General features: G+C 42.2%; 1 protein-coding gene across 1 annotated transcript; it reads right to left on the bottom strand.

Annotated features, from left to right (window-relative positions):
• Positions 1 to 219: 219 nt before the first annotated feature.
• apba3.L (amyloid beta (A4) precursor protein-binding, family A, member 3 L homeolog) lies at positions 220 to 27,101 on the bottom strand. Its single transcript, XM_018254022.2, has 11 exons — positions 26,961 to 27,101; positions 25,964 to 26,767; positions 23,641 to 23,680; positions 20,135 to 20,280; positions 16,179 to 16,265; positions 15,911 to 16,069; positions 8,122 to 8,271; positions 6,440 to 6,652; positions 5,478 to 5,597; positions 2,028 to 2,168; positions 220 to 829 (listed from the first exon to the last, which is right to left on the bottom strand). Exons 2-11 carry the CDS (start codon positions 26,717 to 26,719, stop codon positions 758 to 760), a joined length of 1,884 nt encoding a protein of 627 aa, XP_018109511.1. The 5' UTR covers positions 26,720 to 26,767; positions 26,961 to 27,101; the 3' UTR covers positions 220 to 757.
• Between the last annotated feature and the right edge of the window lie 790 nt (positions 27,102 to 27,891).

Here is a 27,891-nt window from a genome sequence, read left to right as displayed (position 1 = left end):
AAAGCTCACTTTAAATTTTACCTTTTGGTACACTGTTATTGGAAGTATTCCACATAACTGTGCAGCAAAATATTTTCTCATTTATCTTCCTTTACATAACCCCTCCTCAAGATCTGTTGTTCAGACCATATGCCAGTTTAAATGTCACACTGAAGAGCTACTGAAAAAATATAATTTTCATTAAAAAAATGAAATAAGACGCTGTTCATTGTATTATGCTCCATATACAACATACCAAAAGTTTATTGTAAAATGTAGTTGCCAATTATACCAATGAAAAATACCCCACTGCATTTTAAAAAGTCCATTTTTGTTAGGGATTTTCCATCTTCATTGCCGATTATACAAATGCATTATAAAGATGATTTCACAATAAACCTTTAGAGAGGGACTTCAATGTCTTCTAGGCAGAAAGTGAATGAACAAGATGTGGTAAGACATAAGATATTCTATACATATTTCCTTATTGCACTGTGCCCTTGATAAGAAGAGGTGCCCACATACAGAAACTGAAGAAGCATTCAGTCAATCTTTTGCAACCTCACATGATACACTGAACCACTTGAAGAAAATGAGCTCCTGGAGTTCTACAAACATGATATTCACAAAGATATTGTATGTTTATAGCATATTTGTGCTTTGAACACAATTCATGTGGGCATCTAGACAAAGTAGGCTATAAAAAATAAAGATATCCACATATCTTCCTGGGCATCACAAATGCAGCAGAGTGTGTAGACACAAAAAGCTAATCTTCTCATAAGTAGACTGGGATCTCCTGTCCTGTAAGAAGCCGGTATGTAGATGCTGGCATAGTTTTTATATGGACCTGCAGACAGAGGTAAATTATCAGAAGTGTACAGTAACAATTGAAATTGCTACATTTTTATTTCTATGTGGGTAATAGTAATGTTAGGAGAAGATTGTTTAGTTAGTCCCCTCTTTATATGATAGCTTTAATAAAGGCTTTGCCTAAACTGCCACCACTCTCAAGGCTGACTGACCAGCCCTTTGGTTGTGTTACAATGCTGTAAAACAAAGTGAAAAAGACAAGGTTATATTGCTTTGGTCAATAACCAGTTGCAAAGGGTCCTAATATAGGAGGGATGACTACCAGGTTTCTATATAGTATAGGGATGCACCGAATCCAGGATTCGGTTCGGGATTCGGCCAGGATTCGGCCTTTTTCAGCAGGATTCGGATTCGGCCGAATCCTTCTGCCGGCCGAACCGAATCCTAATTTGCATATGCAAATTAGGGGCAGGGAGGGAAATTGCGTGACTTTTTGTCAGAAAACAAGGAAGTAAAAAATGTTTTCCCCTTCCCACCCCTAATTTGCATATGCAAATTAGGGTTCGGATTCGGTTCGGTATTCGGCCGAATCCTCCGTGAAGGATTCGGGGGTTCGGCCGAATCCAAAAAAGTGGATTCGGTGCATCCCTAATATAGTATCTCTCTGTAGAAGTTATAAAACTATGCCCAGAATCATTAGTTCCCTGTAGTGGGCATAATTTTGCTGGAAAATCACGGGTGTAACTATAGAGAAAGCAGACCTTGTGACTGCAGCAGGGCCAAGTGGGATGCAGACTGAATATCAATGTCAAATATATATTTATAAATAGCTTATTCCCAACATTAGGGGGGCGCAAAAAGATTTTGCTGTTGGGCCCAATAACTTCCAGTTACACCATTGTGGATAATACTGTATATAATCGTATAGCAAGTCTGTCAACAGCATGTTTTCTCAATGGCACTTCTAGCACAGGAGCCATCTGAGCCGACACCTGCAATACCCCCCTCGAGCACTTACCTTTCCTGCGCCGGAGGGGCCACGTCGGCTCTTCTAGTGCAGTTATACTCTCTTGCACTAAAAGAGCCAAATTTTATTTTAGAAACCAGAAGTTACCAGGTGCAGCTTTTTTTGCCACCTTCAGTAACTCATTCGGCGCTACCTGCTGAGGCGAGTTTTGCAATTCGTCTTATTGGTGCAGCGACCCTGTGTGTACTCCAAGCACAAGTTTTCTCACCTCCCCAGTAGCATCCATCAAAGTCTGGATGATCTTCTCATGAGCTGTTGCCACAACACTTTGTCCATTTATTTCAATGATTCGATGACCCACTCTGATACCTCCACGCTCTGCAATGCCACCACGCACCAGGCTACATATCTGTGTGTGTAAATAGATATATTTGAATGATGTCAAACTGGAAAATGTTAGTGCACAAGATTCTTCTCTTTATTATCCAGAATTTGGTAGCAAATAATATTCTTACTTAACCAAAAATCAGTAAATTGGGTAATTCTCATTGTGCTGAAATAGTTCACAGCTAAGCAATTTAACTCACATACTACACTTCCATGCTGCTCTGCTTTGCATGATGGATTGTATACAAATAAAGGTATGGGACATGGGATTTTCCAGATAACTGATCTTTTCGTAATTTGGATCTTCATACTTTAAGTCTACTAGAAAAGCATGTAAACAATAAATAAACCCAATAGGCTAGTTTTGCTTACAAAAAGGATTAATTATATCTTAGTTTGGATCAAGTACAAGGTACTGTTTTATTATTACAGAGGAAAAAAATAATTAATTTTTAAAAATTTGGATAGATTTTCAATGCCCCTTAGGACAAAATAATTGTAGTTTTTTTTTATTGAGCCACACTCTCAATCATCAAGAACATTTTTGGTACTGTATATGTTTTTATGACACAGATCCTTGTTTTCTATGTTTGCCTTCTAGTTTTGTGATTGCTCTTTTCCCCACACAAGCAAGCTTTTTATTATTTAAAAATTATGATTAATAAGAAAAGTAAATGATGCAAGAAAACATGAGCGATATAAAACATTGGCTTTTAATAAATTTGTCCCTTATTGTAGTATTAATATGTTTAAAACATTCTGTCCCCTCTGACTTAAATGCTTTCCTCTTCATTCCTATTAGGGATGCACCGAATCCACTATTTGGGATTCGGCCGAATCCTTGGTGAAAGATTCGGCCGAATACCAAACCAAATCCATATGCAAATTAGGGGCAGGAAAGGAAAAAGTGGAAAACAATCTTTTGTGACGAAAAGTCACGTGATTTCCCTACCCGCCCCTAATTTACATATGCAAAATAGAATTCAGATTCGGTTCAGCTAGGCACAAGGATTCGGCCGAATCCTGTCCGAATCCTGAACTGAATCCTGGATTCGGTGCACTCCTAATTCCTATTAACTTCCTAAGTGGTCTTTAAAGGACCAGTAACATCAAATTTTTTTTTAAAAAAATTCGTTAGAATACAACAAAAAAAAACTAAAATTTCAAAATTGCAAAGCCTTTATTAAGAAATAACTTACCGAAACTCCACTTCCTGTCCTCTTCAGAAACGGCGATATGGCGACCATCCATAGTGCGGTGCTGGATTTGTCCTCCCTGGCTAGCTCCCATAGTATACTGACAGCAGGAAGACGGTGCTGGAAAGCGGACGGCTGGATGAAAAGCTGAAGTGCCCGGTGTGTTCCCGGAACATCCTTGTGCAGAGCAGTGCGCCTCTGGGGAGATCTTGCGAGACTCAGCTTCCTACTAACCCGGCCCTGCAGCAGCAGGCGATTCTTAGCGAGAGTGCCCAGGCGGGTGGCTGGGCACACAGACATCGCATGCATCGCCGATTGTCTCTTCATCCCCTCTGGGCGCATCTATCAGCGCAGGAGAGTTACATCGCTCAGATACAAGAAGCGTGTGCGGCTGGTGCCGGTGTCTGTGTGAGGCGCAAGAGTGAGCGCACACCGACAGCCGCACACTTTTTTCACAGGCAGCAGCAGCAGCAGCAGCACTCGGCCATTCTCATGCACGGATTGTACTCTGCATCGCGCCGCTGCCCGGAAGCCTCCTTAGTCCCGCTCTGGAGAAAGGCTGCTGGGATTGTACCGATTCCGCCTTTTGGTTTCCGGGGCTCCCCTCCTCCTCCTCAGGTTTATCAGCATGCTTAGCGAGAGTGCCACAGGCCTGGGCCCCTGGGTGCTTCACATGCAAGCGGCAGTTGTGGCAGTGACCGGGAGCTGAAGCCGGAGCGATGGAGGGGACAGGGGAGTGCTGCTGCTGCCTGTGAAAAAAGTGTGCGGCTGTCGGTGTGCGCACACGCTTCTTGTATCTGAGCGATGTAACTCTCCTGCGCTGATAGTTGCGCCCAGAGGGGATGAAGAGACAATCGGCGATGCATGCGATGTCTGTGTGCCCTGCCACCCGCCTGGGGCACTCTCGCTAAGAATCGCCTGCTGCTGCAGGGCCGGGTTAGTAGGAGGCCGAGTCCCCGCAAGATCTCCCCAGAGGCACACCGTGCACTTCAGCTTTTCATCCAGCCGTCCGTTTTCCAGCACAGTCTTCCTGCTGTCAGTATACTATGGGAGCTAGCCAGGGAGGACAAATCCAGCACCGCACTATGGATGGTCGCCATATCACCGTTTCTGAAGAGGACAGGAAGTGGAGTTTCGGTAAGTTATTTCTTAATAAAGGCTTTGCAATTTTGAAATTTTAATTTGTCTTGGTGTTTTTTGTTGTTGTATACTAACGAATTTTTTAAAAAATGTTTTTGATGTTACTGGTCCTTTAATGATTTTACATTTCCTGCTTAGGGCAAAATACTGAGTAATTATTTAACAAGCAAAATGAAAATGATTTCTGTTCTATTTTTAGCAAAATAACTTACATCTGTTGCAGTAAATATCCTAAGTGCTTAAGTTTGATTTGCTGAAATTTACTTGACTTAAACAGTAAATGAGATAAAATTATGGTCCATATTACCCAGAGGTTCTAGTAATCTTATATTTTTGTAAGTGGAATCTTTTAATAAAATGTTTACTTATTTCCTTTCAATGGTTTTTAATCGTGATGCATTTTTAAACTGGCTTTACCATGCTATTAACTCTGTGTACCCATTGGGGAATTGGCTAGCAACAGCACTTTCATTTTTTGAGAGGTTAATCTTTGAAAATTTAAACTACAGGTATGGGACCTGTTATCCAGAATGCGCGGGACTTGGGGTTTTCCGGATAATGGATCTTTATGTAATTTGTATCTTTATACCTTAAGCCTACTAGAAAATCGTGTAAGTATTAAACAAGCCCAATAGACTGGGTTTGCCTCCAGTACAGCTTAGTTTGGATCAAGTACAAGGTACGGTTTAATTATTACAGAGAAAAAGGAAATAATATTTAAAAATTTGGATTCTTTGGATAAAATTGTGTCTATGGGAAACGGCCTTTCCATAATTTGAAGCTTTTTAGAATATGGGTGAAATTATGCTTTTTTCCACCTTTAACCTGACCTGTGAGTGCCATTCTTTATCACTATATATCCCTCTGGCAATTTGTGGTTAACTCAATTTCACCTTTTTGCTTAATATATCCTCTTGCCTGTATCTGTTGTTCATGTTCATATAACCTGTTCACAGAAAACAACTTTGTGAATATTACAGTCTTATCACACTTACCACTCCATCTTCAACACAAAAGCCTAACTGATGGCTAACACTGGGTCTCTGAATAATGGCAGTGATCACTGGAGGGCAGCGAACAATACTCAGAATGACTTCGCTTTGCCCCTTTAGGTCCTAAAAAAATAAATAATTTTGTACATTTTACTGCAAAATCCATGCCCTCCTGTTATTAAATAAAAATTAGAAAATGTTTCATGTACCATAAGTCTTAAGGCCATATTTATGTAGATGTGTAAAAATTAACAAACATAATGGTCTGCATAGCTTTCCACATGTCATCATATTAGCTTAAAACAGCGTAAAAACAGATGTAGATTGTATAAAACTGCGTACTATACATACATCCTTATTCACTAATCTGGTTTCTATGCAAGTTTACTAGACTTGTCTAGCTTTGTTTTTAGATCCAATTTAACTCTGACATACTATCTCATTAATATAGCACATGGGGTTTGCAACCTTTAAAAAAAAAACAGAGATGGGGAGGGTCAGGACCAATCCAAGAAAATTTGACTGGTAAAACATCGACCAGGTGGCAACCCTGACAGCACATCTATGTACAGTATTTAAACCAAAGTGAAGCTCAGAGTTAGTTTATGTTGGAATATATGCAACAGCATTCATGCTTAAACTTTGTGTGCTGCACTAAACAGTCACAAGATGTGCTCTGAATATTGGTAATGCGTGTTTGCAATGATCTATGCTTTTGTATTATTGCACTCTGTTGTTTGTGTCCTCTTCCACCATTTATATTATTTTTGGTTTTCCACAATGTTAAATGTGCTCTGTGTTATCCCTGAGTGATTCACAAGTAAATCTTCTCACAAGTTGCTTTGCCAAGTGTTCCCTGTATGATCATCATAAAGACCACCTCTGCCAACAGTTCACACCACATATTTCCTTCTCAGTTTTTTACATTTGTCCCAATTGACCTTTTCCCAGCACACCCTTCTCACCCGGATTAGGCCTTGGCATGTTGAAAAGGGAAGCCCTACCAGGCTGGTGCCATTTACACTAGTCACATGATCTCCAATGCTCAGATCTCCACTTCGTTCAGCAGGACCTCCATGCATTAGGTTGGCTATAACCACAGTAGGCAGCAAGGATCCCCATCCAGATTCAACCACGGCTATGCCAAGCATTTCGCCCCGCTGCTTTTGGATACACACCTAGGGAGAAAAATCTGCATATCATAGCAAAAATTAACAGCATTGTTTTTTGGATTAGAGAATTGTAAACAATGCGGAGTTTCAAATATAACATTATTTGAAACTGGAAATGTTAAGAAGGGAAGTGTTTGGAAATGTACATTTGAAACACACAATAATACTTCCTGTTACAGTACAGTAATGTATGTGGCTGCATTCCCACTAAAAAAGTTGCCGTTGTGACCTGGTTTTGGCTGAAATTTCAGGTTTTTATTCCCCATCAATGTTTTTATTGACATTTTAAGTTTTACAATATAATCTGTATATTTGGCCTAATAGAGGGTCCTTTGCAAAAGTTTGTCAAACTGTAACAAACCGGTAACAAACCGAAGAATAAAGCAACATATTAAACTCAGCACCATTTTGTGTAGCAGACTTATTCTTGCACTTAATAGTATAATTAGCAAGCTAAATATAATGCATATATTCACAATTTGTCGCTTTGGGAATATTAGACATAGGTTATGCATACAAGTATAGCAGCAGTCAGGATGTGGACTTGGATCCTCTATAATTGAGCCGTGGTTGCCAGATTCTTAGGAATTTGGCATGTGTATATGAAAACTATTAAGATTATCATTTAATCAATTCTATGTTTAAAGGCTGGAAAGGGTAAAATATTGTTTTTTTTTTATATCTGAGTATCGAGTACTATATTCTGTCTGACACCCCTTATTAACAGCACTTTTCACATAATGATTTTAATATGTCTCCTTTTAGAAAACACTTATTTTTAAAATAAAAGTCACCGTTGTATTTTTAAGCAGTTTTTGGGCAGTTACAAATGTTTCATTTTGTTTACAATTCACCTTTATAAACTTTAAAGGGCTTGTATACCTTTAAATTAACTAAGTATGATGTAAAGAGTGATATTTTGAGGAAATTCACATTTGCTTTTCAATTTTTATTTGTAGTTTTTGAGTTATTTAACTTTTTATTCAGCAGCTCTCCAGTTTGAAATTTCAGCAATCTGGTTGCTAGGGCTCAAATTACCCTAGCAATCATGCATTGATTTGAATAAGAGACTGGAATATGAATTAAGAGGGCCTGCATAGAAAAATAAGTAATTAAATGTAGCAATAACAACACATTCGTAGCCTTTGAAAGCTGGAAAGAGTCAGAAGAAGAAGGCAAATAATTAAAAGAAAAACTATAATAAAAAAATAATAAAGACCAATTGAAAAGTTGCTTAGCATTGGCCATTCTATAATATACCAAAAGTTAACTGAAAGGTAAACCATCCTTTTAACACAACTGAAATATTGTATTAATGTACTTAATGGTTCAATAGATACGTGTTCTAAAAAAATAAATACAAACAAAAAAATGCTTTGTGTTTTATTTGTGTTCAATGCTTGATAAAATAGTATGCTTTTAATCAATGTAAATATTTGTTTGCTATACCTACACGATCATTATTTAATACTTACCTCCCTGCAGTTGTCACTTTTACTGAAGTGAGGCAAATCTGCATTATACAGGTGTTCCTCCCTTTGACCAGGGCCAACCCTCTCTGACTGCAGAAAGTTTTGATAGGCCAGACCGAAAGCTTGACCAATAGCTTGAGCAATGAGCCGAGCCTAGGAGGGATTAAAAAAATAACATAAAAATACATGTGATTTGTTTGCATCTAGTCTTTAGAAAAAAAGGAGATTTTGTGTACTCACCGTTAAATCTTTTTCTCTTTGGTCACTTGGGGGACACAGGGACAATGGGTATAGCTGGTACATCCAGGAGGGCAGGACACAACAATAGGAAAAACTTAGCCCCTCCTCTACTGGCTATACCCCCAGCAGGCGGAGCTTAGATCAGTTTGTTCCAAAGTCAACAGGAAAAATTTTTATTAACCGTACAACTTAGAATTAAACATAACATGTCTGACGGAAAAAATGAGGGCCTCAGTCTAGGGAGGGAAGCCCTGTGTCCCCCAAGTGACCAAAGAGAAAAAGATTTAACGGTGAGTACACAAAATCTCCTTTTCTCTAAGTCATCTTGGGGGACACAGGGACAATGGGGACGTACCAAAGCTGTCCCCTTAAATCTCCGGGAGGGAGAGTGAGGCCTAGGTGGAAGTAACCACAGCGGCTTGAAGCACTCTTCTGCCAAAGCGAGTGTCAGAAGCCGCAAAGGTATCGAAATGGTAAAACTTTGAAAAGGAGTGGACAGAGGTCCACGTAGCTGCCTTGCACAGCTGCTCTGCTGATGCTTGGTTCCTGAACGCCCAGGACGTACTCATTCCCCTAGTAGAGTGGGCTGTGAGTCTAGCTGGTGGCGTTCTTCCACGTGCCACGTAGGCTCGATGAATCGCTTGCTTGATCCAGCGTGAAATGGATGATTTTGTGGCCGCCCCTCCTTGGTGGGGGCCTGAAGGAATGACAAGTAAGGAATCCACTTTGCGAAAATCCTGGACTCTGTGTAGGTAAAACTTTAGAGCTCTAACAGGATCCAGTGTATGTAGAGCCTTCTCCTTAGGGTTGGAAGGTGAAGGGCAGAAGGTCGGTATTGTAATTTCCTGGTTTAGGTGAAAATCAGATACTACCTTAGGCAAAAAAGATGGAATGGTGCGTAGGACTGCTCTATCGTGGTGAAAAACGAGGAAGGGTGGTTTGCATGACAGTGCGCTGAGCTCTGAAACACGTCTCGCAGAGGCAATGGCCAGAAGGAAGACAGTTTTCCAGGTAAGCCAGAGAAGCGGTACGGATCCTAATGGCTCGAAAGGAGGGTCTTGAAGAGCCCGTAAGGTGAGATCCCATAGAGGAGCTGGTGCACGAACTGGAGTAGCCAAATGTGATACTCCCTGCATAAAAGTCTTGACGTCCGGCAAAAGAGCAATCCGTTCTTGAAAAAGGACAGATAAGGTGGAGACTTGTGATTTAAGAGAGCCAAGGGATAGCCCCATGGAAAGACCCTCTTGCAGGAACTCCAGAATGTTCGGAATAGAGAACCGTTTGAACTGCATCTTGTGACGTACACACCATTGGTGGTAGGTAGACCAGACTCTATGGTAGGTCTTTGCCGAGACAGGCTTTCTGGCCGCGCACATGGTGTTAGCTACTGCCTGGGAAAAACCCTTCTGGATCAGAATCTTGGTTTCAAGAGCCACGCCGTCAAATTTAGATTGGTTGGGTTTGGGTGGCGGATTGGACCTTGCATTAGAAGATCCGGGACTTGAGGTAGGGTTCAAGGCTCTGCCACGGACATGCTGAGAAGGTCTGTGTACCAGGAGCGTCTCGGCCACCTCGGTGCTATGAGGATGAGAGTGGTCTGCTCTCGCTGAAGTTTCCTGAGAGTCCTGGGGACGAGAGGTAAGGGAGAAAATGCATAGGCCAGATGGAACTGCCATTTGGCTGTCAGAGCGTCTGCTGTTATGGCTAGTGGATCTCTGTATCGAGCTATGAACGCTGGGACCTTTCGGTTGTGCCTGGTCGCCATTAGATCCACCTCTGGGATGCCCCACCTCCGTATTATCTCCTGGAAGATCTCGTCCTTCAATGACCACTCCCCTGGGTCTAGGGATTGTCTGCTTAGATAGTCCGCTTCCCAGTTTAGCAGTCCTGGGATGTAAATGACTGACAGATGGGTCTGATGAGCCTCGGCCCACTTGAAAATGAGATTGACTTCGTCTAGTGCACCTCTGCTTCTTGTGCCCCCCTGGTGGTTGATATAGGCCACCGCTGTGGCGTTGTCGGACTGTATCTTTACGGCCTGACCTTGTAGGATCTGTTGCCAATGGATTAGGGCTAGGCGGATTGCACGAATCTCGAGCAAGTTGATTTGTAGTCTCACTTCCCGTGAGTTCCACTGACCCTGAGCCGAGAGACCCTCGAGGACTGCTCCCCATCCGAATAGACTCGCATCCGTCGTGAGTATGCTCCATGTCGGTTCTCCCATAGGTCTGCCCAGGGACAGATGTGTGTGGTCCAACCACCAGAGGAGAGACGCTCTTGTCTTGTTGGAAAGTCGAATCTCTTGAAGGAGGGATTTCCTCTTCCAAGACCTCAGAATATTCCACTGGAGTTCCCGTAGATGGAATTGGGCGAAAGGTACTGCTTCTATGGCGGATACCATGACCCCTAACACCCTCATGCAGAACTTGACTGAGTGTTGAGGCTTCTGAAGGAGCGACCTTACTAAGGCTTGGAGATGACAGACCTTTTCTTGAGGTAGATAAATTCTCTGTGTTTGTGTGTTGAATTGCATGCCGAGGAAAACCATGGATTGGCTGGGCGTTAGGGAAGACTTTTCTAGATTTAGGACCCAGCCTAGCTCCTGGAGCTTGTCCCTGGAAGTTTGGAGAGATCTCTGAGCTTCCGAGGAGGAGGGTGCTTTGATTAGCAGGTCGTCCAGGTAGGGTGTGATGGAAACTCCGGCATTGCGAATCACTGCAGTTGCTGCTGCCATGATCTTTGTGAAGACCCTCGGAGCGGACATTAGCCCGAAGGGAAGGCTTGTGAACTGATAGTGGCAATTTTGGAAGGCAAATCTCAAATATTTCTGATGCGGTGGGAAAATGGGAACATGAAGGTAGGCATCCTTTATGTCTAGAGAAATCAGGAATTGTCCTGGGGACATCGCCGCGATGACAGATCTGAGAGACTCCATCTTGAATCTTCAATAACGAAGAAATTTGTTTAATTCCTTGAGATCTAAAATTGGTCTTACCGATCCGTCCTTCTTGGGCACTACAAAGAGGTTCGAATAGTAGCCCTTGAAAAGTTCTGTGACCGGTACGGGAATGATAACTTGCGCCTTCGAAAGGGCTGATATTGCGCTGAGAAAGGCTGTCTTCTTGTCTGGGTTCTGTGGCAGTCTGGACATGAAGAAACGATGGGGGGGGGGCTTGAGGCAAATTCTAGATGGTAGCCCTGGGTTACTACCTCGTGAATCCATGAGTCTTGTATGAGTGTGGTCCATGCCTTGGAAAATTTGCCGAGCCTGCCCCCTATCGGACCTGTGACTGCCGAAGTGCAGACGTAGTCATGCTGAGGCAGTCTTGTCTCCAGCCTTAGGGATGTGTTTCTTATTTTGCCAGGAGGATCTCTGTTTTCCGCTAAAACGTCCTCTGTTTGCAAAAGATGATCGAGGTGGAGAAGATCTCGTGTGCTTGGCTTGGGAGCCACGAAAAAATTTTCCCCTGCGGAAGGAGGGCCGAGCTTTAGGCTGTGGTAGTAGGGTGCTCTTGCCCCCTGTTGCTTGGCTGATAATTTTGTCCAGGTCAGGACCGAACAGAAGTTTTCCCTTAAAGGGAATGGAGGTTAGAGACTTCTTTGAGGAAAGGTCTGCCGACCAGAGCTTCATCCAAAGTGATCTGCGGGCTGCCACAGAGAGTGCCGATGATCTGCTGATGACTTGAAGTGCATCTAGTGAAGCCTCACAAATGTAGTCATTTGCTTCCTTAATCTGGGAAGCACATTGGGAAAGCTCATGGCGGGGTGTCCCAGCATCAATGGCAGTAATTAAGAAGTCTGACCAGGACTGGACTGCTCTGCTGACCCATGCCATGGCTAGGACAGGTCGTAGTGAAGTGCCTGAAGTGGAGAACACAGAGCTTAGAAGACTTTCGAGTTTCTTATCCATCGAATCCCTGAAAGACGAAGCATCCGGGACAGGAAGTGCGGTGTTCTTAGAGAGCCGAGATACCGGCGGATCCACTGAAGGTGGCATTGACCACTTCTCTGTAAGCTCCTTGGGAAACGGATAGAGTCTTTGAAATTTTCTATTTGTTTGAAAACGTCTCTCCGGAGTATCCCATTCCTGCTGTATGATCTGATCAAGTTGAGCATGTGCAGGAAAAACAGGTGAAGTCTTACTATGACGTTTAAACAGGCTCTTTGCTGTGTCAGATGATGCCCCTGGGTCCTGAAAATGAAGGGTTTCAAGTACAGAGGTAATGAGTGCATCCACAGACTCTGAGGAATTCCTGCGCGAATCCTCATCCTCCCTTTCTGAGTCTGATAAGAGTTCGCCGTCTGATTGCCCGAATTCATCTCCAGAATCAGGTAGGAATGGCGAAAAACATCTGGAAGGAGAATCGCTCTCTTCATCAGATGGAGAAGGAGCTCTACGCTTTGAAACTCTCCCCTTTGGCTTGTCTAGACGGGAAAGCAACTTGTCCAGAGACTGTGCTAACTTAGGTATCCCAGAAGCTAACTGCGCTGCCCACTCTGGAGTGGATGGTTGTATATGAGATGGCCTTGGAGGTGAGGCGGAGACTCGAGATGCTGGTTCCCCTTGGCCCCCCTGGTCTACTTGGGGAGGAACAGGTTCTGGAGATTCAGGACCAACCACAGGTGGCTTACACTTAGCACATAAAGTTTCTTTATGCCCAGAGGGCAAACGTTTGCGGCATGTGGCACAAGCTAAATATCTGACTTGGGCAGAAGGTGCCCCCCTAGAAAAAGGCTTGTCACTAGGTCCCTCAGACATTTTAGTAGCAGATACACTACAGAGTATTATATGCAATATATATAATATATAATATACAGCAATGAATATCTTAGCTCAAACCGTGCTGTGGTAAACCCAGCAGAGGAGTCTTTCCCTGGGGACTGGCAGCGAAGGCAGGCTGCTATGGTGTCTCCCGCAGCTGTCTCCTGTGTCTGCTGCTGTCTCAATATGAAGGAGGCTGCAGAGGTCTAGAAGCTGAAAAACGCTTCCCCCAAAGGCGCTCTTATTGCGCTGTTGTTGCGCTATAGTATGCGCACTGTCTCTTGCCCCCAGCTCCGGTGCGGTGAAACAAAATGGCCGCCGTGAACTGAAGGAGCGTTCAGATCACGCGAGACCAAGAGGAAGACGCGCCAAACTAGCGCGGATCGTTCCTGCGCACCAGGGAGGCTTCTGCCATATCTTTTCCCCCTGTTTAAAACAGCTGACACTCCCCACACACAGGTGCGCATTTACATTATTACAGCGCTGCCCCTTCAGCTCCGTTCCCTATAGGAGGAGGGAGGGGAACATGAAGGAGGGGTTTGGGAGCCCTGCTCACAGCTAGTCTCACTTCCTTTCTGGCAGCGCCGTGGCTGAACAGCGCTTGTCTTTTTGGGGCTTCCTTAGGAGACAGATCTCACCTCTAATATGCAGAGAGAGAGATAGAAGAGAGGAGAGTAGGACAGCACGATATACTCACAGAGTCCTGCGCTTTCTCCTCTGCCCTCCGGCCAGTCAGTTTCCACCTAAAAAAGGGGAGACTATTATGAGACTGGATGGCAAATTAATGGCCCCGGAGTCAGGTCCCACGTTGGGGAATGCCTATGGGTAGCCTCTGCTCAGTGTAGAGGGTCTGGGCATTCCCTGGTGTCAAGCAACTGACAAAATTGAAAATAATAAACAGAGTACAATTCTGACGTCCTATCCTCCTGAGGACACAACAAAAACTGATCTAAGCTCCGCCTGCTGGGGGTATAGCCAGTAGAGGAGGGGCTAAGTTTTTCCTATTGTTGTGTCCTGCCCTCCTGGATGTACCAGCTATACCCATTGTCCCTGTGTCCCCCAAGATGACTTAGAGAAAATGGAAAGGAAATCTTTACTCATATTTCTGTAAAGTTGTCAACACATGCTAAGATAATAATATATAATAAATTACACACAATCTCACCAGTTTAAAATGGGTCAGGAAACAAAAAAGACAGTTTAATGTAGGAACGTGGTAAAAGTCAAAAGTATCCTGCATTTTGTGGCAAAATCCCCACAGCTCAGGGGAGGCCCCCCTTGGGTGGGTAATAAAAATCCAAGTCTCAACACGTTCTAATGATTTTTTTTATTTAAATGTCTTCCTATTAAGGTCTGTGGGTGCCCTCTGACTTTTCTTGGCTTAGAGCACTAAAATAAAATTTTGAAGCAAATAAACTGTAGGTTCACAAGGATTGTCAGATGAACTAAGGAATGCTTAGTTTATCTGACAGCTTCTTCAATGGTATTTGCCACACATACTCCCAAACAATAAATGTGATAAATGATAAGTTTCCAAGGCCACTGGGCCCTAGCCTGCTGCCTATCTTCCCTGCTTCTTTCTTTTGGTCATGGTCGCTGTATCTTCACAGATTTTAAGCAAAGGGGTGAGCCTTGTGTTGAAGTCACAAAGGCCTATTTAACCTAGCCCCTCTTCCACAGAATCCCTACTTGGGTGATGTACCACCAGATTCCTTCCTCACTCCTCAACTACTTTACAAAATTAACCTACAACTAACTCTCAGCACCAACAGTGAGCTCCAAGAATATAACCGGCCTCAGGTTCTCTGGAGTCATACACTGCTTTTCTTATTAAGAGGAGGTAGTACCCACTTCTCTCCCTTATACAACTTTTTGTGGGTACTTTCCATACTCACCTGGTAACTAAATTAGACATAACAGTATTTATTAATTTCTTATAAGTGTAACAGTCTGCGGGCCATAAAATGTCTAGGAGCCCTGTAATTCAACCAATTAATCTAAATTAAAATGAGTAACAATTTTGCACACTGATTTTTGATATTACGAGTATGAAATATTATTTCCAAAAGTGGAAAATTTTTCTATCTGAAGTGTTCTGTTAATGCTATAGGAGTACAAGCGCAGAAAGAGCTGAAAGAGTCAGACATTCTTAGCTGTGATAAGTACTGTCTAACAGCACAGTAGAATCTGTAAGCATTAATTCTATTAATTCTTTCTATTTGCATACATATAAACATGTACCGGTAGTTAATATGAGGCCCTCCTGCTGTATCACTTCCATGCAAACAGTTAGACAGCCCATAAGGTAGAAAGGTTTCTGACTGAATATTTCCCTGCTTGGTAAACACCAGTCCTAGTAAGCAGGGTGGAGGAAGTACAATTGATATGAATAGTTTATTTTAAATCTGGCACACAGCAAACTAAAAATTACAACAGCCTAATCTGCACAAAAAAAAACTAATCTGCACAAAAAAACTAAAAACTAATCTGCACAAAAAAAAACCCCAAAAGCAGACAGCACAAAAATATACTTGCAAAATATTATGGATGCATAGGATAGAATAGCACATAAGAGCGTTTTCAGCCCCATTTTTTCCCTACATATTCCTGTACACACTGCCTACCTTTGTCTTTCATATTCTGGAATTCCCACATTGCAATAATACATTATAACAAGGCAAGAAGAGAAAAAAAGATCAAAAGAAAGAAAAAGGTGCCACAAGCCACACAACTATGGTTGTCCTTTCTTTGCTTGCAAACTATTAGTCAAGGCTTTTTGCAGAAACTCACATCATCAGACTGAAAAACATGGCAAAGTATTCTGTTGGGCTTCTTCTGGGTTGGAGAGTCTTGTGCACGGGGAATTTTCCTGCGTGCCATAAGGACTACAGTACTGCCAATGTCGGCTGTATAGGAGATTGTATGCAGAGGATGGTCCATCAAGGACTCCTAAAATGTAAAAAATAAATAAAGCACATATACAGAAATTTAGACAGATCATGGGTGAGTGCCAGTGTATGTGTATACTGCACAAAAAAAATTCTACATGCTTTCTGACCTGAGTATCTGCAGAAAGAACTTTAACTCTTCTTGTTGACACCATAATATCGACCTCTGTCATTGGTTGTGATTCACCATCTGGTGCCTTAAAGATAAATTACCAAAAAGGAGAAAGAATTTTATACATATAAAAACTAAGCGAACATTAATTTAGTTCTTACAGCTTGACCTCGTTTATCTATAATGATCAGTACAATTATTATTATTAACATGTATTTATATAGCGCCAACATATTGCGTAGCACTGTAAAGTAAATGTGATTATACAACTAGATCACATGAATTACATACATAGAACATATGGAGTAACAAACATCACAATCAATACAGGTACAAAAAGGTGAGGAAGGCCCTATGCATAGGCATACAGTCTAAAGGGAAGGGAGTAATACACAAGGTGTGGGAGTGGGCAAGATTGAATTAAGTGGGTGAGAAATGTGGTATTGTATGCGGTGTTGCGTTTGGTAGTTAAGCAGAGTGAGAGTAGGCTTCTTGAAAGAAGTGCGTTTTCAGAGATTTCTTGAAAGCAGAAAGGTTGGGAGAAAGTCGGACAGACCGTGGGAGAGCGTTCCAGAGGAGGGGTGCAGCCCTTGCAAAGTCTTGAATGCGAGCATGTGAGGAGGTAATGAGAGAAGAGTTGAGTAGCAGGTCAGTAGAGGAGCGTAGTAAGCGATTGGGTGAGTATAAAGAGATGAGTTCAGAGATGTAGGGTGGTGCAGAGTTATGAAGTGCTTTGAAAGTCAGTGTCATTAATATGAATTTGATTCTGAAAGGTAACGGAAGCCAGTGCAGGGATTGACAGAATGGCGAGGCAGAGGAGGAGCGGTTGCTGAGGTGTATGAGCCTTGCAGCAGTGTTCATTATGGACTGGAGAGGTGACAGTCTCTGGAGGGGGAGGCCAATTAAAAGAGAGTTACAGTAGTCTAGACGCGATATGATGAGAGAGTGAATAAGAATTTTGGCAGTGTCTTGGGTGATAAATGATCGTATTTTGGATATGTTCCTTAGGTGGAAGTGACATGATTTAATAAGTGACTGGATATGAGGAGTGAATGACAGGGCAGAATCTAGAATAACCCCAAGGCACCGGGCCTGGGGAGAGGGGGTGATAGTGGAATTGTTAACTATGATGGATACTTCCGGGATGTTACTGGTGTTAGTTGGAGGAAAGAGAACCATTTCAGTTTTAGAGAGGTTTAATTTAAGGTAGCGTTGCGACATCCAGGTAGAGATAGCGGACAGGCAGGAGGAGACGCGAGTTAGGAGTTCAGGGTTGAGATCAGGAGACGAGAGATAGATCTGAGTATCGTCAGCATAGAGGTGGTAGTGGAAACCATACGAATTTATTAATTTGCCGAGGAAGTATAGAGGGAGAATAGCAATGGTCCCAGGACAGAGCCTTGAGGAACTCCAACAGAAAGAGGTAGGGGAGAAGATGATACTCCATTGTAGGAGACACTAAAGGAACGATTGGTGAAGAGAACCAGGACAGGGCTTTGTCACGAAGGCCAAGCAACTAGAGGGATGGAGGAGGAGAGGGTGATCTACAGTGTCAAATGCGGCTGAGAGATCAAGCAGTATTAGAAGTGAGAAATGATTGTTGGCTTTAGCGGTTAAAAGGTCATTAGTTAGTCGAGTCAGGGCAGTTTCCGTGGAGTGTTGTGGCTTAAAACCAGATTGTAGGGGGTCCAGCAGGTTATTGTCAGAGAGGAATGAGGTTAGTCGGTTGTAGACTAGGCGCTCAAGTAGTTTAGAGATGAAAGGTAGCAGAGAGATAGGTCGGAGGTTGTCAAGATTGGAGGGATCGAGAGAGGGTTTTTTCAGAATGGGGGTGACAAGAGCATGTTTTAGTTGAGAAGGAAACAGTCCAGTTGAGAGCGAAAGATTAAATAGGTGAGTTAAGGCTTTGATTAGACAAGGATTGGTATTGCGGAGAAGTTTTGAGAATTGGATCAAGCGGGCAGGTGGTAAGGTGAGAAGAGGCCAGAAGCTTTGAGACTTCCTCATCAGTGACAGGGGTGAAGGAGCACAGGAGAGATTGGGGAGTGTAGAGGGAGGGTGGTGGAAGTCTAGGGGGGTTGAGTAGTGTAATGTCCCTTCTGATAGTGTCAATTTTGTTTTTGAAGTGCTCAGCAATATCTTGAGCAGAGACAGATGTGCATGGAGGGGGTGGAGAAGGGGAAAGGAGAGTGTTAAAGGTGGAGAAAAGGTGTGCTGTTTTTTTAGAAAGGGAGTTAATGAGTGAAGTAAAGTATGTTTGTTTGGCTTGGAAGAGGCTGGTGTTAAATGAGCGCAGGGCAGATTTGTAGCTCCAAAAGTCTGATTATGAACGGGATTTGCGCCAGCGACGCTCAAGTGCACATAAGTGTCTTTGGAGCGCTTTTGTATGAGCAGTATGCCAAGGTTGAAGTGGTTTGGGTCTAGAACGTTTAGTTTTTATAGGAGCAAGCTCATTTAGGGCAGTGGTGAGAGTACTATAGTAGACAGAGGTAGCCACATTAGGACATGAGATGGCTGAGATATTGGAGTGAAGAGAGTCAAAGGAAGAAGAGAGATGTGACACGTCTACAGCTTGCAAGTCAGGGTAAGTACGTGTTTGGGGAATAGCAGGGGGTGAGGAGGGAGTTAGTGAAAGTTGAAATGTGAGCATATTGTGATCAGAGAGGGGAAATGGTGAGTTAGTAAAATTGGTGGTTGAACAGAGTCTGGTAAGTATGAGATCCAGAGCATTACCATTGGAGTGAGAGGGGGAGTCTGAGCATAAAGATAAGCCTAGGGAGGTAGTTAGTGAAAGAAGTTTAGAGACAGAGGAGTTGTTAATGTTGTTAATGGGTATATTAAAGTCACCTAATATGATGGATGGGATGTTAGATGAAAGAAAGTAAGGAAGCCAGGCAGCAAAGTTGTCCAGAAATTGTGCAGTTGGTCCTGGTGGTCGATATATAACAGCAATGCAGAGTGAAACAGGAGAAAAGAGCCTAATGCAGTGCGCATCAAATGAGGAGAATGATAGAGAGGGAACAGGTGGAAGAACTTTAAAAGTACAGTGGGGAGAGAGAAGCAAACCTACCCCACCTCCAGGTCTGTTACCAGGTCTGGGAGTATGAGTAAGGTGTAGGCCCCCATAGGACAGGGCAGCAGGTGAGGCGGTGTCAGTAGGAGAAAGCCAGGTTTCAGTAAGTGCGAGTAGGTTAAAGGAATTTGCAATGAAATGGTCGTGTATAGCGGTGAGCTTGTTGCAAACAGATCTGGCATTCCAGAGAGCACATGAAAGATTAACTGGGTTTTTGGGTATAGGAGTAAGAGTTCTGTACTGTTTGAATTTGCTCCGGAGAGAAGGAGCTCGTGGTCGTGATATAACTGGGATGGGGTAAGGGCCAGGGCTGGGGGAAATTTCCCCAGCTGCCAGCAATAGAAATTCTATACATCACCACAAAACACAACAAAAGAATAGCACAGTATGATCATTACAGCACAACACTAGTCTGTTAAACAATCACACAATATTTGGCAATTGTTTTTCATCAGTTTGGTTCTCAATAGATACATAGAAATAGAGAAAACAGACGAGTAACTTTGATGGGATACTGTGAACATCTATCAGAAGTCATAGTAATAAAATAATTCTGTATAGGTGGTAGAAGGGCCAATTTACATTCAGTTAAATATAGCGATCTCTAACACATTCCCACTGATAAGAGGCAAATAACTCAACAGTAAGACACGAGGGTTGAAAGATTATAGTTGAAAAAGGAAACCAGAGCCTATGGATATATAGCCAAATATTCCATTACAGGGGGAGGTGGATAAGATGAAGTAGAGGTCAGTGAACAGGTACAAGGGGACTAGCAAGGTTTACATGTCCATACATAGCATTTATGTATAGCACTAGAAATGTGTACATTATTCAAAATACAAGAATGAGAACATTGAAAATAAATATATTCCTCTTACCTTAATCCTATCTACTGCTTCCTGAGCCTGCCTCATGCGTGTGCTGGCCACAGGGTGTTTTTCACCTGGCAATTGGGTGGACCCCAGATACTGTGCACCAAATATCACACCGTCTTGAAGATCCTCCGGATCACAAGGGCCAGGCACTACAATGGCAAGACAGAGAATAAGAATATTTTATATCATTTGCTTAATGACTCACAACAAACAAGGAATTATTCTGTCTTTATAGTTGAATTTCATAAGTGCCTGCTATGAGCAAAATACAAGCATATTTATCAAAGTGTGAAAATACAGCAAACTATTTTGATAAATATTCCCCTACAAGTAAATAAAGAGCTGCAGAGCTCTCTGGTAAGCTGTGATAAGCTTTATCTTCACTCTGAGTTATTTCAAACCACCCTGCAGCACTCCCTCTTGATTTTTCGGTAGTGGAGTGAGAGGGGGCCGCATTGCTAGTGCAGAGAGTGCATTTGAGAAATTCTGATGAAACCTCCCCAGAATTTTGGTTCTTAAATTTACCGGGAGTGGCTTTTTATGTCCTTATTGCTAGTCTGATTTAGTCTGATAATATTTGTACACTAGGATATCAAGCTTGAATGAATTTTCCTACAATGTTGGTAATTATTTTATAACACCACAAATATTATTATATGCTCTACTTCTACTACTTTCCCACTCTCTGTTGGAGTTCCTCAAGGCTCTGTTCTTGGCCCCCTGCTGTTCTCGCTCTACACAACTTCACTAGGAAAACCTATTCAGTCATTTGGACTTCAGTATCACCTTTATGCTGATGACACCCAACTCTACTTGTCTACTCCTGATCTTTCTAATTCTGTCCTTTCCCAAGTCACAGACTGTCTCTCTGCTGTCTCCTCCTGGATGTCACAGCGCCACCTGAAACTGAACCTTTCAAAAACAGAACTCATATTTCCTCCAAGATCTTCCCCTGTCCCTCAGATATCACTCACTGTTAACAACACCACCTTTCATTCCACCACACAGGCACGCTGCCTAGGAGTTATCTTAGACTCACATCTGTCTTTTTCACCATACATTCAAACACTTGCAAAATCTTGCCGTATTCAGCTGCGCAACATTGCTTGAATACGACCATATCTCAGTTCAGAATCAACTAAAACACTGATTCAGTCTCTCATCATCTCCCGCCTTGATTACTGCAACTTACTTCTCACAGGTATTCCAACAAGTCACCTTTCACAACTCCAATCTGTTCTAAACGCGGCCGCTAGACTCATTCATCTAGCTCGCCGGTCAACATCAGCTGTTCCCATATGCATGTCCCTTCACTGGCTCCCAATCTCTTCTAGAATCAAATTCAAATTACTTACACTCACATTCAAGGCCCTTAATAATGAAACCCCTCCCTATATTTCATCTCTAATCTCCAAATACACTCCTTCATGAAACCTTCGCTCTGCTTCTGATCTTTGCCTCACTTCTCCTCTGATCACTTCTGCCCATTCTCGTCTACAAGACTTCTCTCGGGCTTCTGCTTTTCTCTGGAACTCTCTGCCACAAGCTGTCAGACTTTCTCCTTCTTTCCAAACTTTCAAGCGCTCCTTAAAGACCCACCTGTTTAAAGAGGCTTATTCGATGTACCTTAAAGGGGACCCGTCACCCAAAAAAATTATTCAAAATCCTATTTTATCACATCAGTCAAGCAAAATGAACTTTAATTACACTATATAAATTATTTGAATCCTGTTTCCTTCAGTCTGGGATTTCAAAATTATAGCAAGCAGGCAGCAGCCATTTTGTGGACACTGTTATTAAGACAAGCCTTGTATCATCTCAGAATCTTGTTTGTGCACCAGAATGTGGGACCTTATGTCCATCCCCATGCACTGGCTACACAATTAAATGGTAAAGAGAACGGGGGAATGTGGGGAGAGCAGTGACATCTAAGAAGTGCTGAATGGAAAGTGAAAGTAATTGTCTGCCCTGCCTCTATGCCCATGGCATAGAGGAAGGGCAGACAATATTTGATTGACAGCTGAGACTTTTAAATGAGCTTAGAACAGCTATGAATTCTTTAATGAAAAATTGAAATTGGATTTCATGTTTAATTTGAAAAGGACTTTTATTATACAGATTTTTGTGTCTGGGTGACAGGTCCACTTTAATTAATCATTGCTGTATCAAAAATAACAAAGTGTTTATATAATCCGAATGTCTCAATTGTACCCTAACCTTTAGTTTGTAAACTCTAATCTCTAGGTCCTTCTAACCCTATTGTACTCTGTAATCCTTGTTTGTTATCCACCATTTATTCCCTGTTTGCTATAACTGCAGTAAAGCACTGCGTATCTTGACAGTGCTATATAAATAAATGATGATGAATGATGATGATTTATTAAAACAAAGTCGTCCTTACTCTGATTCAAAAATTTAATTATTTTATAAAAAAAAACAACTTGAAAAAGCCGGTGTGGGAGAAGTCTCAACAAAATTGCGAAAGAATTTGAATTGTATGAATTTTCGAGTTTGACACCGAATCGCTCAATTTTTTCAGTTGCCTAAAAACCCTAACTTTTTCGGATTATCGTACGAAAACCAGCGGAAATCATGTTGTCAAGAAACATCTTCAGGGACATCTGCAATTGACTTCTATATGACCTCAACAGGTTTTACCTGGAGTATTTTTGGATTTTTAGCCTCTAAAAATTTGGGTTTTCCCCTTTAAAAACTCGACCAGAAAAAATGAGGTGTAATAAATAGGCCCCTAGAAGTGTATGCAAAAGCTTTGGGCATCATATGCTTACTTAATTTTGTAAGTGAAAAGAAGTAAACAACTACTGCAGGAATCAGTTGTTATACAACTGTGTAGGGCCAGAACAAGAGGTAGGAAGAAGAGTCGCATGCCTAGGAAACAACATTGGAGGGGCACTAGGCTGTCTATACCTATTTCAAGCTCTGGGTGAGGGTGCAACGACCGAGTTTATGATGGTGAGCGAGTACGAAAAAGCTCCCCAATGCCGGCAGTTGGGCAATGCAATCAGGAAAGCTTGCCTTGACCTCCTAACTTGGCCCGGCACTGCAACTGCTGTTTTTAACACACTGATTCTTGCAGTAGTTATTACTATTCTTCACTAACAAAATTAACTTAATGTGTAATCTGGCAAAAGGTGTCCAAATGTGTGTGTATACACACAAACCCAAACAAAATTTTAGAGAAAAGTAAAAGCTGGTCACCTTTTAAGAAGAGTATCAATGTTTCTAATATTGCTTTTCAAAAAATACAAACAAGCCATACAGCTTGCTAAGAATGCAAGACTAAACAGACACTAAGGTATAGCAACTTAAATAGTCTGGTTGATATAGAAGGCAACCTCTTTACAGTGCTAATGTTTATATTAATGTTAAACATTAAAGCATTAGATACTAGTGTATTCTCATTCAGCGCAGTGGAAAGAAATTATTTGAAAGCTGTAAGTAAATTTGCACTATTGTTTTTCAACAACAAACTACTTAAATGGACCTACCTTTTGCTACTGAGGCGGTAGTCGATGGTGTATCCAGGGTCTGAAAGAGATAGAGGCTGTCCATTAAAACTGACAAGGGAATAATCCCCTCAAAAGATTGTTTTGCCCTCTCAAAATGCATCCTATATTATAAAGGAAAATAAAAGATATCTATTGCCATTGTAATACCAATTCTGAACATGTTGTAAACACAACCATGTGACGCAATTGTTATTTTTAAAATTATCATTTCCATATTCTCTTTCACCATGCAGCTACTTTCTTTTTAGGGTAAGGCCACACACTAAGATTTGGGGAGATTTAGTCGACCGGCGACAAATCTCTCCGAAAAGCCTTCCCGCTGGCTAGAATCTAAGTCGCCGGCGGGATGGCACTCTGAAAGCTTTGTTTTCCGAAGTTGCCTCACAAGGAAACAGGTGTGCTGCATGTTGCATCCCTCATGTGTTGCAGAGGGATTCCAAGCACAGGTAGGGTTAAAGCCAAGGACTGTGTTACCACACCTTGGGGCTCTCCGGACACCTCCTAGAGTGGAGGAAATTGTGGTGCTGCTGGGAGAGACAGTGTCTGGCAGAGGGGGGTCTTGCTGCCAACAAGAGTGCTGCAGAGGCTGGTAAACCTAAATCCCTGGATGGGAGAAGGGACTGGCAGAGGATAGTGAGCCTGAGTCCCAGGAGGGTAAGCCAGCAGGGCTGAGTGAGAAGCCTGAATGCTCTGAAGTTCCGTGTGTTCAGTGTGCCAAAACTTAAAGGAGCAGCCTTTCCAGAAAATAAAATGTCTGCTCCCCCAGCCCTTGCATTCTTGCAGACTCCTCTACCCCCCCCCTCTCTGGGGATGTGAAACAACTAGCAGACCACTGTTACAAGTACTTATGCCATTGACATATATGACCAACAAGGTGAAAAGGGCTTATATTAAATTAACAAAAGGCAGTATACCAGGAGAGATACCTACAGCACTTGCGAATAGTCGCTGTCAAAGGCAATAGTATTCAGACACCCCACAATTCAGTAAGTGGCTGTGCTCTCTGCCTCAATCAAGTGCCACCAGAACGTAGGGTAATGACACACCGGGTGATAAGCTGATGTGATTTTTAAAAACCAAATCATGGCAACTAATCACCACAGTTCCTCTGCCAGACACAAGCTGCCACGTGTAAAATATACTGTACTATTCTGGAGCCACTGGAGCTTCAGGTCACCAGTAGAACTTTTTTGAGAGTGTAGCTGTAAAATCTATAACAATATGAATACAGTGGTTGGTAATTCGCCAATTGAAATCACCATTACACTATGGCTTTTAGTCACCGCAAACGTGTTTTTAAAAATCACAGTGAACAAACACCTCCACCATTATTATTATGATTACATAACATTAGCCTCTATTTCAAGTCATGCTGGATGCAATGATGCTCAGAACAGCACTCAAACCAATTTTACAATAAATGGGTTTATTCACCTTTAAATTAACTTTTAGTATGATGTGGAGAGTGATATTTTAAGACAATTTGCAATTGGTTTTCATTTTTTATTATTTGTGGCTTTTGAGTTATTTAGCTTTTTATTCAGCAGCTCTCCAGTTTGCAATTTCAGCTACCTGATTGCTATGATCCAAATAATCTTAGCAACAATGCATTGATTTAAATGCGAGGGCCTGAATAGAAAGATGAGTAATAAAAAGTAGCAGTAACAATATATGTGTAGCCTTTCAGAGCATTTGTTGTTTAAATGGGGTCAGTGACCTCCATTTGAAAGCTGGAGAGAGTCAAAAGAAAAGGCAATTCATTCAAAAACTAAAAAAATAAATAATGAAGACCAATTGAAAAGTTGATTAGAATTGGCTATTCTATAACATAATAAAAGTTAACCTAAGGTGAATCACCCCTTTAGGTTATATGGGTGGGTATATGTTAGGGGTCATATTATCCTGCAATTCTGTTAAGGGCTAGTTCACACAAGGAAATTCGGGGAGATTTTGAGGCAACTTTGGGCGACTATTGAAAACGCATCACCGCGTATGCATTAGCGCAGGTGACTTTTCATTGTAGCCTATGGGGAAAAACGCTGAGGCAGTTCAGGGAGATAGTCGCTCAAAAGACGAGGCAATTAGTCGCCAGGCAACAAAATCTCCCTGAATCTCCTCGTGTGGCCTTACCCTAAGACAATTCACAGGCAATCTGTTAAGACATTTCTCAACAACTATAAAAATGAATACTAATTAAAAATACCTCATGTGCACTACAAAGTAAAACGGGGTTGTGTGCCCTTTACATATGTAGAAATAAACACAGTACATGGGCCTTTAAATACCATCATAGTTTTCTCACCTCTACATCTGGAAACTCTTCCAAACTGCTAAATGAGTCCTCTCTACATAAGTTTGAGGCATAAGAAGAGGAGTTCTGTTTTTCCTCTTCCAAGCTTTTCTCTCCAGCTTCCTGCAAGGAACAGGAAACAGATGATTTGTTCTTGGGCAGTTCTTCCAACCTAGCCAAAGGTACGGCTGAACCTACATCTGCCAGCACTCCTTCTTCATGCTGAAATAAGTGCAATAATTCTTCTGAGCCGGCATCTGTAAGAAAGAGACCTCTACTGTTTGACAGCATTATCTCTGATTCGGATACCCGCCGTGGTTTCTGTGGCAGTCCTTTTCCCATAGCTATATGCAAAGGACACGGCTCACACTCAGCTTCTTGTTGTTCTTCCAGTGGATTGTTTGATGTTTCATTGAGAGTCTCTAGGTTGGGTCTTGTCTCTAATGGTTCTGCCAAAGTTGTTAACTCACTTAGAAGCTCCTGCATATGAAAGCCCTCTCCTGGCTCCTCTCCATCCAGATCCATAATGTACAGCTCTGGAGTGAGAGGTGGTCTAGTGTCCATATCAGGACAGCTTTCCACACGAGGGGGTGCCCTACCTGTTGGGTCCATACAAACAGGGTCCTCAAGGCTTTGAGAGGAGTGGAGACTGCAACCCACAGAACATTCCTCATATTGTTGTGGAGTTTCCATATCTATTTGTGAAACAGTTTGTGTCCTTGTGTGGCACGATGAGAGTGGGGTGGACTGGGCATGGTGGAACTCCATTACCTTTTTAGTTCACAACAAGCACAAATGCAATATTAACTTTTTATCCTGCAAAACAAGGATTTATAGGAAAAAAGAAATAACGTTAAAAATGATTTCTGCTTTCATGCCATATCACTTGCTTCTAATAATTCTTACTACACGACTTCCTGTTTTCTCAAACAACAACGTCCGGTCCCATTACAGTATATGACAAATTACATCTTCCAACCAACTTGACACATGCTAACCACTAACATACCTCCCAACCCCATCCCCGGTCACTTTCAGGGTAGAAAACTCCAGGGTTCTGCCATATTTGTAGGAAGGCGCATCGCGGAGGATTGTGGGAGATGCAGTTCATGGAGGAGGAGGGTGGGACTGAAACGTAACGCATAAACAAAATTACATCGTCACTTGCAAGCAGTTATGCGTGGAAATGTGTTTGTCTTATAATTCGTGTTAACAATTCAGCACTCCATAAATTCTTATAGTCCCTATGTTGGTGAGGGTTGCTGGGAGTTGTAGAACAAAAAAACCTGTACGTGTCATTCCAATCTGTTTTCGGCGAAAGCGTTTATAGGAACTGTTCATTAGGTAACCTATAGCGTTAGATAGAATCGCTAGCCGTTCTCTTGTTTATAAAAGTATTATTTTTTTATTAAAATCACTACATTTGTTTCGTGTTGGGCTGCGATCAACCTATTACTGTCGAGATACTATTTGGCCTGTGAGGAAAATTGCTGTTTTAAGATCAACGTGGAACATTAGAGTGGAGAAGGAGGAGACATGCAAGAAAAAAAAAACGTGCTTAGCGGAGTATTTGAGGTTAAAGGGTGGGGCCGGAAGTAAAGGAAGAACTACCAGCAGTTAGTACACTTAAAGTTTATATGACTCGTCGTCCCGGAAGTATTTGCGTGTAAAACTGACATGACTGGGAGGGGTTTGCTGAGAGTCGCGTTTAACCTCATACGTTCTGTTAGGGCGTACGCTAAAAAAACCTGGTGAGAAGATTCAATCCACGAAAGCCTGCATTGTTCTTAAATGTACCAGCGTATGTGATGTTTTATTTAGATATAGTGCTAATTTACAAATACCCTAAATGTAAAGCTGGACATAGACGCAAAGATCCGATCGTACGAATCAACCTACCATCTGACTTTCCCATCCAGGGGTGCTTCGGCAATGAGGCA

Source organism: Xenopus laevis, chromosome 1L, assembly GCF_017654675.1.
Source record: "Xenopus laevis strain J_2021 chromosome 1L, Xenopus_laevis_v10.1, whole genome shotgun sequence".
Classification (NCBI taxonomy): domain Eukaryota; kingdom Metazoa; phylum Chordata; class Amphibia; order Anura; family Pipidae; genus Xenopus; species Xenopus laevis.
This window is presented reverse-complemented; position numbering and strand designations above follow the sequence as displayed.